This window comes from Haemorhous mexicanus, chromosome 3 (assembly GCF_027477595.1).
Source record: "Haemorhous mexicanus isolate bHaeMex1 chromosome 3, bHaeMex1.pri, whole genome shotgun sequence".
Lineage (NCBI taxonomy): Eukaryota > Metazoa > Chordata > Aves > Passeriformes > Fringillidae > Haemorhous > Haemorhous mexicanus.
This window is the reverse complement of record NC_082343.1, coordinates 71,615,080-71,627,178: the sequence shown is the minus strand read 5'-3', so window position 1 is coordinate 71,627,178 and position 12,099 is coordinate 71,615,080. Positions and strand designations below refer to the sequence as shown.

The following is a 12,099-nucleotide window of genomic DNA, read 5'->3' as shown; positions in this document are numbered from 1 at the left end:
TGTATATTTTATGAAGGTAAGCTTTAGCTTTTTGCTTGGAAAACAGGGCAAATGAACTGAAGAAACTTCTAGATTATCCACTTACTGTTAACTTATGTTCTTATTTACAGGGTGTCAGTGCAGTCAGATTATTTCCTTTGTCTGGGCATATAATGTTGTCTTGCTCTATGGATTGCAAAATTAAGGTGAGTTATTTTTCTGTTTTCATGAATACATTTATACCATCCTGGAATACAGACAGTGCATTTTAGGATACATAAACATTTGGTACTTCTACCAAATACCTTTTGTCTGTGTTAGAACAGTGTGAGTTGTTTTTTAATAGCATTTAGAAGGTCACAAGTTTCTCACGTTATTGCCTTTGTTGTTATATTAATTCATTTTCTGTGAAGCCTACTTTTACAACTAACAATAGGTCTCTGCTGAAATCTTTTACTGAAGGGGTTGTGGTGGGAACTAATCTCACTTCAGTCCAGCATATATCAATAGAAAGCTGATGTTTTGGGTTTTTTTTTTTAGTAGCAAAACCTTAAGTCATTTAAGTTGGAATATGGTATGAGAGTTTTAGTTATTCTAAGGGGATTTTGCTGACAGGAAGGTGACAGCATTCTAGTGAATTTCTGGATAGATTGTGATTAATCAGTACATGGTATATGTTTGTAATTAATTTCTTATAAGATGTTTGACATATGTTTGTACTTAATTTCATCATCATTATTGTTTAACAATTGACATATTTCCCCCACATAATTTTTTTCCTAGCTATGGGAAGTATATGGTGATCGAAGATGTCTACGAACATTTATTGGTAATAGTCTTTTTTTAAACTCATTTATGTCTAGAACAACTTCCTGGAAGAATATGATTTAGGTTAGCTTATTAATTTGTCATAAGAGAGGACTTGTGTGCATCCAAGGCCATGGTTGTTTGGAATGATCTTGTCAGTAAGAACTGAAAAAGGTGCGAGTTTTGTTAAGAACTTTGTCATTATTCCAAGCAATTTAATGTTGATGTGTAACACCTTACAACCCTTAAAACAAAACATTAGTGTCCTACAGTCATGAATACTTTATGCAAGACTTCTTTTCAAAGGCAAAATTTTGACATGAAGTTGTCCCATCTTCATGTTGAAAACAGCAACCCTCTGTATTTAACTGGTGAGGGTGTCTCATGGTCTGATCCCTCCTTAAATAGGTCATTCCATCTGTGCTGAGTTTCTAGTGCAAAAGCATGAGAAATCTTTTTTAGGTTCAGGTGCAGTCTTTGTTCATGTAACAGGTGCTTTTCAAAGCAGATAACTGAGAGAGAAATACAAACTTCTTAGCAACCTTGAATGCAGAACAAAAGTAGCTGATTCTCCTATTGAAATAGGAACATTTCTAGAACACTCAGTGAATATATGTTGAGTAACAAGAAAGAAGTCTTTTTTCACCTATTATTTCTGATGACAGCAGTGTGGCAAAGATGACGGCTCAAAAAATGCTCTCTCTCAATAGACTGCTCTTTTTGAACAGTGTGACTGTGTTTCTCAAAAGGTTCTTATTATCAACCAGATTTGCCTACTATTTTGCTATATTTCAATTACTGTGTCAATATTTAAACTAAAAAGAACTGTAAGTCTGATGTGGTGGTCACATAAAAGTATTGAGGCTGAGGGGTAGCAAGATTAACATCAGATGAAAGCATTCTTAATTTTCTGATCTAATATTTCCCATATTTTGTACCTGCTTACTAATTTTAAATGTTTCTCCATTAAATGAGTCTCATGTAGTGTTTGTCTCTCCTCTTTTTCATTAGATATTGCCATTTATTAGAGTATTTTAAATTTTTTCTGAAATTCTGCTTTTGTATCAATTTATACAAGTTTATACTTGTTTATCAAGTTGGTTCTGTGCAGTGCTTTTGTTTCTCTCTCCAGTGTTTTAGAGGTGCAAGGATGTTACGGGGTTTTATTCTCACTGTTCTTTAGGAGTTACTTTTTCTTTCTCACTTGAATTTTTCTTTACTAGTTCTCATGAAGAACTTCACTAAGTGATTTTCTTCTTCTTTTTGCACTTAACTTAAGTGCAAAAAGAAGAAGATTTTTAATTCTAAGTATGAATGGATGAAAGTCTACCATTGCATTTTTTCTGTTTCGTAGGACACAGTAAAGCTGTTCGAGACATCTGTTTTAACAATGCAGGCACTCAGTTCCTTAGTGCTGCATATGACCGCTATCTCAAACTCTGGGACACTGAAACAGGTAGGCTTCTGTTTGTAGGTGCTGTTATTTGGCACTGGTTTTAATTAATAGTGACTACAAAGACATCTCAGCATTCAGGTTGTTTCCAGTTGTCCTTCATATTGTCTTGTAGTTCACTGTTTAGGCTTTCATTGCAGGATAGTCTTTTTTCACATATGTGTTGTTGTTATCTGCAATGGTGCAACTGACACTACCTGTATTTCATATAGCTTTTTATTTGAGAAGTTTGACAGTTATTTGTAATGCTAGAACAATTTGAACAATTTTTAGCAAAAAGGCATCTTGTCAAATCACTTAATTGCATGGTTACATTTACAGGCATAAAATTACTCTTTACACCTAAATATGCATAATTTAAAAAAATTATCTCACTTGGTCTTTTGCTTAACCTTAAGAGCACTCCAAATAAGAAAAGGTATAGAGAGTTGAAGGGTAGGTCTGATGCTCTCAAGCCTGGGAGATGCTCTGTAACATTCTGCTACAAATAGTTTGTTAAGTTAAAAAAAATACAGGATAGATTTTGTTAGTATTCTTTTAAACCTGGGTCTCTTCCTAAGATAGAAAGTTCCCATGTTTGAATAAGTTGTTAGTTTTCTGGGTTAGCAGTGTCACTAATCTTACACAGGTGATAGCCAGAAAGGTGTAAGTCTAATTCTCCAGTGTTGAGTCTGACCTCAGTTCTTTAGACAGAGCTTTTGGATTAACATGTCTCCTGTAAGTTACAGATAAGGAGTTACCAGGGTATTTGTGGCTGAAGCTAAGAGGGAAGGACAGGGCTTTATTTCGCAGGTGGATTACTCTTAACCTTTTCTGAGGTTAGTCTTGAGTTCTTGCCCAAATTTGTATCTCTTGTTGAGAAGACCTCTGATCCTAAGGAGATATGTTTTGCAAAGACAGTGGTTAGCTTGTGATACCCGGAACCTGTCCTTATGTTCTTGTTATGTCCTGGTGGCATACAGGGTGCCAAGCAGTTGTATTGTTTGGGAAGCTGTAGCAAACTTACAGAACAGTTTGTGTGTGTGCGTGTTTATGCAGGTGCATGCATACAAATGTGAAAGATGGTCTACTCAAAGAGCAGGGCAAATTCTGCCCTCTAATTCTCTCAAGGACATTAAAAGAAGTGTTGTCTGCTCTTAGTAAAGTGCTTTTTTTCCATATCTGCAAACAACCAATCAGCCCATAGCACTTCCAACCTGATACACTATAAATGGGTTTTCTGTTGCAGGGCAATGTATTTCAAGATTCACCAACAGGAAGGTTCCTTATTGTGTCAAGTTCAATCCTGATGAAGATAAACAGAATCTCTTTGTTGCAGGGATGTCAGATAAGAAAATTGTACAGGTATGTCTACTCAATATTTATTTATCTAAAAGTACTGGTATTTAGTAAAGAACAGGTTCTTATTCTGACTTTTTAAATTGTAGTGGGATATTCGAAGTGGTGAGATTGTGCAGGAATACGATAGGCATTTGGGAGCTGTCAACACCATTGTGTTTGTGGATGAAAATAGAAGGTTTGTGAGTACATCTGATGACAAGAGTTTAAGAGTCTGGGAATGGTAAGTCTAAAATTTTGAATTTTACCTCAAAAATTTTACCTCAAAGTATATTGAGAGCAAACTGAGAAGAGAGTTCATTTTTAGAAGTACGCATAGCACATGGGCCACTGGGCTGTACTGAGTTCTAGCTAGCTCAGGAAAAGCTTCAAAACCCTGTTCTGACTTAATGTTTGAGACACTTCATTGATTTCCTCTTCCCCAAAGAAAACATAAGACAGCCCTATCAGCCTAAAGCACACTGCACTCTGTTAGTGGCTCTACTCTCTCCCCTTTCCCCAAGGGTGTATTAGTCTTTTAATTAACTCTTAAAGCAATGTCTGCTCTGTTACAATTGCTGTGTTGGTTTGAATGTTTTGAACTTGGATGTCCAAGTATTATATGATACTTGGCCCATGTTTGAAGTAACTAGTTCAGTGTAGCTTTATGCTGGTTTTCTGTTAGTCTGGCTTTTTGGCAATAATTGGCACACGCAGTATGAATACAATAGATGACAGAAAAGGGAGAGTCTGTCTAAGAAAAAATAATACAAAATATTTAATATGGCTTCCAGTTTTTAACATTTAACCTTCAGAGAAAACAGATCACTCCTATCTGAAATGTTTTTCACAAAGTTCTAGGTACTAAGATCTTGAACTCAGAACTTCTAAGATTTCTTTAGGATTTGAGAATTTTTTTTTTAAATAATCAGTCCCATATCTTAAGGTATTCATTTCCTTTTGCTGTTCACACATGCAAAGCTGTTGCATAATGCAGAATCTAGTTCAACAGTTCTGTGACTAATCAGTTTCTTCCTAGCTGCTTGCTTTTTTTTTTTTTTCCCTGTAGCCTAGACAAGAGACTCCAATCTGTGATATTGGAATGTTACCCAAGCAGCCAGCTAAATCCTCAGCTTGTCTGTGATCGTCTGCAACCATTGCCAGTAGCAGTGGGAATGACCAAAGTCTGGGAACCCAGGCTTAGGCTAGACATAAAATGCTGTCACCATATGCTGCTCCAAGAAAGCCTCTGTTCAGTACTTCATAAGTAGACCCATGGATTTACTGAGCTCCTTAAAGAAAAATCTTTACAATACCGTGCCTGCTAAGGAATGTCTCCTCTTTGTTGAGTGGGAGGATGATCTCGCTTGCACAAATCTGTTATTTCCTTGAGGCTGGATTGCCCTTGTTTTATGAGCTTTGTGTGATGGCTGAAGTAAATAGTGAAGTGGGTGGATTTAGTCAGTCTGTGGAGAAAAGCAGGAAAGGCAAAAAGGTTCTGGCATGGGAACATCGCAACCTGATTGTTCCAGTAGCAGTTTTTTTGTTCTGAGTAAAAAAACATTTAATAGTGTTTTGTACACTGAAGAAAGAGCTCCCTTGTTAAAATGATAGGAAACTCGACTCTGTAATATTCTGTAATGCAATTGTTGGGAAATACTTCGGTTTTATAAAGAGCAAATGTAATGCCATCTCCCTGGGCATGACTTAAAACCTACCATGATATATACTAATTGGTCTGTAAGCATATTTCTATCATTTCAAGATCCATATTTTAAAAATGCCTTAAAACTAAGTTAATACATTCATTATGGAAGATTTTGGAGCTCAAAAACTTCCGTGGCAAAATATTTCTCAAATCCTATTTTCCCAAGTTGCTAAGAAAAATTATTTGCTACTTAGCAGTGATCTAGTTGCTGCACCTTTTGGCACTTTTCTTCAGTATGTTCTTCAGCACAATGTTTCTTCAGTATCCTACAGAAAAAAAAGTGGAAGTAATTATGACCTGAGTATGGCCTTAAAAGCTAGTAATTAGAAGTTGGTCTAATTGCTTCATTTCAATTGTTTAGAGGAATTCTGTAGTGTTTTGTAAACACTTTGACTTGGCCAGAGATGGGTAATGGGATGGCATGTCTGACTTTACAGTGAGGAACTCCTGAGGACTTAAATCTCCTTTCCAAGAATCCATCCAGTGCAAAGATTTCACGGGGCTGTACATAGAATTGCAGTTGGTTAGTTGCTGAAAGTTCAGACTTCAAGTATAATACAGACTCTTGTAGATTACATAGTTTATTTAGGCATATTAATGGAAATATTGAAAATTCACCTGCTTTTGCATTTCACGTGCTTGAGATATTAAAGTTGGTATGGGTATCATATATTGTGTTCTCTCTTCTAAAAATGCAAAATATTACTTTGTCTTTGCTTTGTATGCATCTAATTCTGTTGGATAAGCACTGAAATGATGTGAGCATTTAACTTTGGAGGCTGTTACTTCTTTTTACCTCCAAGTCAGCCAGCAAAGCAAGAACTGTGCAGTGGCAATTTAGTTACTATGCTGACAGGCTTTGGAGGCTTGTCATCTCTGTAAATCTGTGCCCCTTAGTGGGTCTTTTCACCCTTGGCTCCTGGTAGAGATAATGCAGTCTCCTGAGGGATGTCTTCACTGTGTAGGTCCCAAAGCTGGATTGGGTTGTACTGAGGGTTTGGGTTGGCTTGATTCTTTTCCTTCTTTTGTTAAAAAGATTTTTCTGTCTCTTGCCTGGGGAAGAAGTTGTATCAAAACCCCAGAGTAAAACACTTCTAAATCTTGGCTAGCAGATAGAATTTCTGATACTTAAAACTTGTCGGCCTTTGAAATGCTATGAAGTGGGGAAAGGACTTTAAAATATTCAAATTTTAAATATTTGTCACAAAAAACAAATATGTCACATGAGTTTTGAGGCTGGGCAACCATGATAGCATCTGTGTTGGTAATTTTTTTAAGGGAGCAGGCTGACATTACTTATTTAGCAGTTTGTCTGGAAGCATATGTGAAATACAAATGCATCTCTTTATTCTGCCTAATAATTTAATGCAGCATATCCTGCTGCTTTCCTAAATGTGCCTGGTAGGTATCAACATAAAGCAGAGCTATTGTGAATAAATTCTAGCAGGTGAGCCTGCCTTCATTTGTAAAAGGAGAAGCAAAACAACCAATGCTGCATTTAAATTTCTGACTGCAGAACAATTCAGTATTGGAGATGCATCTTCTGTGATGAGACTTTAATGGGCCTTCCAGGGATTGGTTTTACCAGAGGGTTGTTGGTCTGCAGGAGTGTTGGGTGGTGGGAGAGGATCAGTGCCTGGCCTTGCTGCAGCAATAACCTTGTGTCCTGTTGCAAGTGTAGCTGGAAATGGTTTGGGTAGGGTGTGGCACAGGGGCTGCACTTCCTGTGCTGTTGTGTTGATCAGCCTCAGAGATGGTGTGGAATCTTCACAGATTTGCTGCCCAATGGCCATCTTAGGTGTACCTGTTTTAGAAGCTGGTTATCCCTGGCCTAAAGTGCAAGCTTTTGTCCATGGAGTTTATTAAGTGGGTTGCCCTTCTTATTCTGAGGAGTAAATGATTTTAACTCACAGGAGCATTTGTGTCGCTTCCTGACAACAGAGCAGCTTCTCACCCTGCTGCCCCTGTGTGTGTTGCTTAACTGGAGATGATGGGAAATAACTTCCTCCACAATAAAGCAGGATGGTAATTACCTTGCTAATGCCGACCGTATTGCCATCCAACAAGGCTCGGGCAGCTGGGACGAGGCAGCCACCCACGCTCCCCGAGTGTCCCAGCAGCCCTTCTGCTCTGTGAATTAGACAATGAAGTCATAAACATCCCCTTTGTATTAATTAATGTTGCTACAGAACATTTTGCATGTGCTTTCTGCAGAATACATTAATCAAATCTATTTTCTGCTGGAGGTTTCTTTTGCTTAATGAGAAAGCCATGTACATGCCTTCCCTTTTTTCCAGTCTTCCAGTGCAGGATATGAGGAATACTGTGAATATGCACAAACCATTAGTAATTCAATTTATCTAGTCAAAACCAAAGGGCAGTTCTGTGGAGTAAGGATTAGACTGTCCTTGTTTTTACCCTAGGCCTTTGTACAGGACAGTGTATGTTAAGAACATGCACTGGCACAGTCTTTATGCAATTGAGCTGGAAGTTCAGTGTTCAGTTCAGCTGTGAATATTTGGAATTGGTTGGCATCCCAGTTGGGGAGGTCAGGAGGAAAAGGGCATGTCAAAGAGATGAGAGAGAGAGAATCCTTTTTTATTTTCCTTTAAAAAAATGTTTAAAAAATTAAGAATTTAAAAAAGGCAGAAATAGTTGAGTTTAAACAAAACTCAAGTCAATAAGGTGTTCCAGTAGGATCCATGCATATGTCAGTGTTTTCTCGCTGTCTAAATAGGAACTTTGTAAGAGCTGCAGTTATACTGGAGGTAATAAAGGAACTTTGTGTTACAGTTTTGCTCTTAACAATTAGAATTTTGACTCTTAATTGACTCTGGCTCATTTGATTGGGGTAAATTCGCACTCTCAGAGGTTATACTTTAGATGGCTCTGCATCTGGAGCTCTAGGGTGGACATTCATAATATTTTTGAGTTTTTGCATATTCTTCCTTTGGATGCCACCATACATTCTCCGTGGTTCAGTTGCCACGTAAATCAGCTGACTTGAAGCAGCTCTTTGGAACATCTCCATGTCTTCATAAAACACATACTTCTTCCTTTTGCAGGGACATTCCTGTAGACTTCAAGTACATAGCTGAGCCAAGTATGCATTCCATGCCAGCCGTGACTCTGTCTCCAAATGGTAGGTTAACACTTTACTGCCTTCTTAGACCTAATTTACATAGGCACCTCTTACTGATTATTATCTCTCTGATGTTGCCGTGTTGCATCCTTCTTTCACCCCAGACAAACCCCTCCCCAGTCACTCTGTGCACTAATTCCAAGATTGGATTGGATCATGTTTTGATTTAAAATTCTAAAGAACAGCTATGTCAAAATGAGGGTTTATATCAGGGTAACTGTGTCAGTTTAAAATTAGGCCTTCATCCAGACGAGGCAAAAGGAACTCTCCACAGAGCCACCATGTGCTCTTTGCTGTATTTAAAATATTAAGAGAAACTATGGAGGGAACTGGCAATGGTGGCAGAGTGTTAAGCAAGTTCAGCAGTCCTTGTGGTGCCACAGTTCAAGTAGAAACTCATGTTGTACATGATCCTGTTCCCTTCTGTTATGAATGTAGTCCAAAAATTCTTGCATAAGAGAAATCCCAAATTATCTCAGTGTTTCTGTATGCTAATGTTTCGCTGGTGTTTATGTTCTTCAATTAGAATCATGCTGAAGAAGGATAGTTGTTTAGTGCCTCAAGTAATCAGTGAAAATCCTTCTAACAAGGCAAAATTCCTGTTATATGTTTTGGCCAAATTTAAATAGCTTTAGTGTCACCATTATTACAGTGTTGCCAGACTTGCTGTTAACAATCCCATTAGGCTGAGTAGAGGCTGATCAACTTGTTGCACAGCCAATGTTATGTTGTCACTGCATAAAACACTTTAAAGGCAGCGCCAGGGACAGCAGTCTCTGTTCTGGGTGTTCTGTAGCACGTCATCATCTCTGGATTCTCAGGCAGGAGTTAATGCACTGCCAAGATGCAAAATGAGATGAAGTTATGATTAGAAAAGCCTCCATTTTTCTTTCACTGAAATATCTTTATTAATTGTATTCTGTTAAGGCAGAGAATACTACATAGTTGCAAACTCCTTACCTTTGACCTATTTTTCGATAAAGAAAAGGGGGGGTGATTTCCTTAGAGTTCCCACAAAACAGGTGATCAAGTAGACTGCAGCTAGATGGATTTTTTTCCCTTCACTGAGTTATGTGATTATGTGCACCAGCAAGATTACACATTATCTTAAAAACTTCACAGGAAGCCAGTGGGGTTGGTGCAGCATATAGCTGGAGCAGTCAGAGCTTTAGTAGAGTCCTGAGTGCATTTTGTAGGAATAGGCATCCCAAAGCCTGTCAAATGTAAGGTTTCAACTCTTGGCAGGCAGAAATAATATCAACTGTTGTCTAAATCCCTGCTACATAGAGAATCTGGATTCAGATAATGCAAGAAAAAGTGTCAAAAATCTCTAAAACCATCCCAGTTAGGTCTGTTTCTTCAGATGCAGCACCCTGACACCACGTTTGTTTTTTGCATTTATAGGGAAATGGTTGGCTTGCCAGTCAATGGACAACCAAATCTTGATTTTTGGAGCTCAGAACAGATTCAGATTAAACAAAAAGAAAATTTTCAAAGGTCACATGGTAGCTGGCTACGCTTGTCAAGTGGATTTTTCACCTGATATGAGGTAAGTTTTTGTGGGAATGAACTTCATCTTATAACTTGCAAATATGGACACTAAATTTCCTTTTGAATCCCCTGCAGCATTCATGCTCAGTCCTGTTAGCTCAGCATCAGGCAGAGCTCCCTGGCCAAGCAGCAGAACAGAAAGTTTACTCTTAGCATCGGATAGGACTGAGAGAGGCTTCCACATCCAACTCTCATCTTTTTGCACGTTGTGTGCAGTGCAGGGTCTGTTCCCACAGTGTGCACTTGTCTAGAGTATCTGGGATTTGAACTCACCCAGTTTCCCCAGTTCGTAGGTCTGGTGTGCCTATCCTCATTTACTGTTCAGAGAATCATCTCTTTCTTCCTGTTTGCTTAGTAATATGCCCATACATTTAGTACTGTATGTACATAAGATACAAATTGCTATAACAACTGGGGAATAACCTCAGCAAACCTGGAGGAAAAAGTGTCTATAATTTTAGAGAAACTTGTGGCACTTTCTTTTGGGTTCCAGCAACACCGTGCAGGGTATAATCACACTGCTTAGCACATTTACCTCACAGTTGATGGATCACCTTCTGCGGGACTTGTGTGCTCTTAGAGCACAGCCCGAAAGCTAATTCCTTGGTAGGAATGTTTGCAGGCTGTGTCAGATGGGAAGCTCCCTGGAGAGAGCTCTTTACTGTTGCTCAGTTGCTGCTTGTAATAGCATGCAAGGAGTCTGCACACATGCTACAACTTTCGTTTTGTTCCTGTTAATACAGCTATGTGATATCTGGAGATGCAGATGGGAAACTGAACATCTGGGACTGGAAGACAACAAAACTCTACAGCAGGTTAAAAGCACATGACAAAGTCTGTATCGGTGCAGTGTGGCATCCTCACGAAACATCCAAAGTCATCACGTGTGGCTGGGATGGTCTGATTAAACTATGGGACTAGAGAGGGTGCTACAGAGACCAAAAGATGCAAGCCCTGCATACATCTGAGGTTAGGGTGCATTCTGCTGTGAGGATGGGTAGACATTGAAATACTGCAGTTCTCAGCTTTCTGTATATATGCACTAAACACCAGGAAATTCAGAAGACTCAAGTGAAAGGATACAGTTCTAAATATGGCATCTGGGAATGAGAAGCTAAGCTGAGGTCATCTGAAGCATGCAGAATCATGTGCCAGTTTGTCTTGCCTCTGCTTGTGCAAAACACTCTTGTAAAATAATATAATTTTAAGAAAAACTATTTTTGTGGTTCTGGCTGTCAGAGAGTTTAAAGAGAAAACCAGCAATTGTGTAACTTTCTTCCTAAGAAGAAATCTTTGGTACCTACTGCAATAGAGCTGGAAAAGAAAAGCACAAATCCACTTGCTGTGATTTGCTAATTCACACTAGAAATGAAGAATTAATTGGAAGCTAGCAGTTGTCAGATGAACTCTATCAACTGAAGATGCCATTCTTAGTCTTAGTTTCTGTCTGTAGAATCATGAGGCTACTCACTTTCACTTTTGCAAGTAGTCTTCATTTTCAGGGTTTTCCTCGTAATGGTTGTGTGCTGTGTTGTTTTTTGTCTTCCCATATGCTATTCTGTTCCAATAAGCATGACATATTAAAAAAAAAAGTGAATGTCTCTTTTTCTGTTTGCAATAGTTTGTATTATAAGCCCCATGAAGGTTTCGACAATTTAATGTATGTACATGTCACACCTTTTCTCTTTAAAGAACTTATTTTTAATAAATCTTTTTATAAAAACTCTGCTTATCTTTATTCAATTTTTCCGTCTTGCAGTGTCCATATGAAATATTTCCTACCATTTGGTATTTTAATGTGCAGTTTTATCTGTTCGGATAAACTCATTCTCTGGCAGTATTCATTTAAAACTAAGGCAGGTTGGCAGCAGGAGAAAAAAAACCCTTTTGACTCCCTGTCTGCTCTTTTTTTTGGGCACATAAAAATAAATGCATGTACCAAATTTTATCCCATTGATCAGTCTTTAATTACAGTTTTGAATTATACTGTATTGTTTACTGTAATTCCAGTTACTGCTCAACCATTAGAAAGGCTAGCAAAGGAGTAATTGCCTTAATTGACAGCAGGATAGAAGCTGAGACAAAGAATCCCAAATGGTCGAGGCAGAAGGAAATGGCTTCTTGTTTTGTGGGTTTTGGGTT

At 38.2% G+C, this 12,099-nt stretch overlaps 1 protein-coding gene across 1 annotated transcript in view; it reads left to right on the top strand.

Annotated features, from left to right (window-relative positions):
- Positions 1 to 11,680, top strand: part of CDC40 (cell division cycle 40) — a 36,796-nt gene extending 25,116 nt beyond the window's left edge. Inside the window, exons 8-15 of the mRNA XM_059842306.1 lie at positions 111 to 185; positions 763 to 808; positions 2,141 to 2,242; positions 3,468 to 3,583; positions 3,667 to 3,800; positions 8,330 to 8,406; positions 9,811 to 9,955; positions 10,701 to 11,680. Coding sequence (XP_059698289.1) covers positions 111 to 185; positions 763 to 808; positions 2,141 to 2,242; positions 3,468 to 3,583; positions 3,667 to 3,800; positions 8,330 to 8,406; positions 9,811 to 9,955; positions 10,701 to 10,878 — 873 coding nt within the window. The 3' untranslated portion in view covers positions 10,879 to 11,680. The remainder of the gene's footprint in view (positions 1 to 110; positions 186 to 762; positions 809 to 2,140; positions 2,243 to 3,467; positions 3,584 to 3,666; positions 3,801 to 8,329; positions 8,407 to 9,810; positions 9,956 to 10,700) is intronic.
- The last annotated feature ends 419 nt before the right edge of the window (positions 11,681 to 12,099 follow it).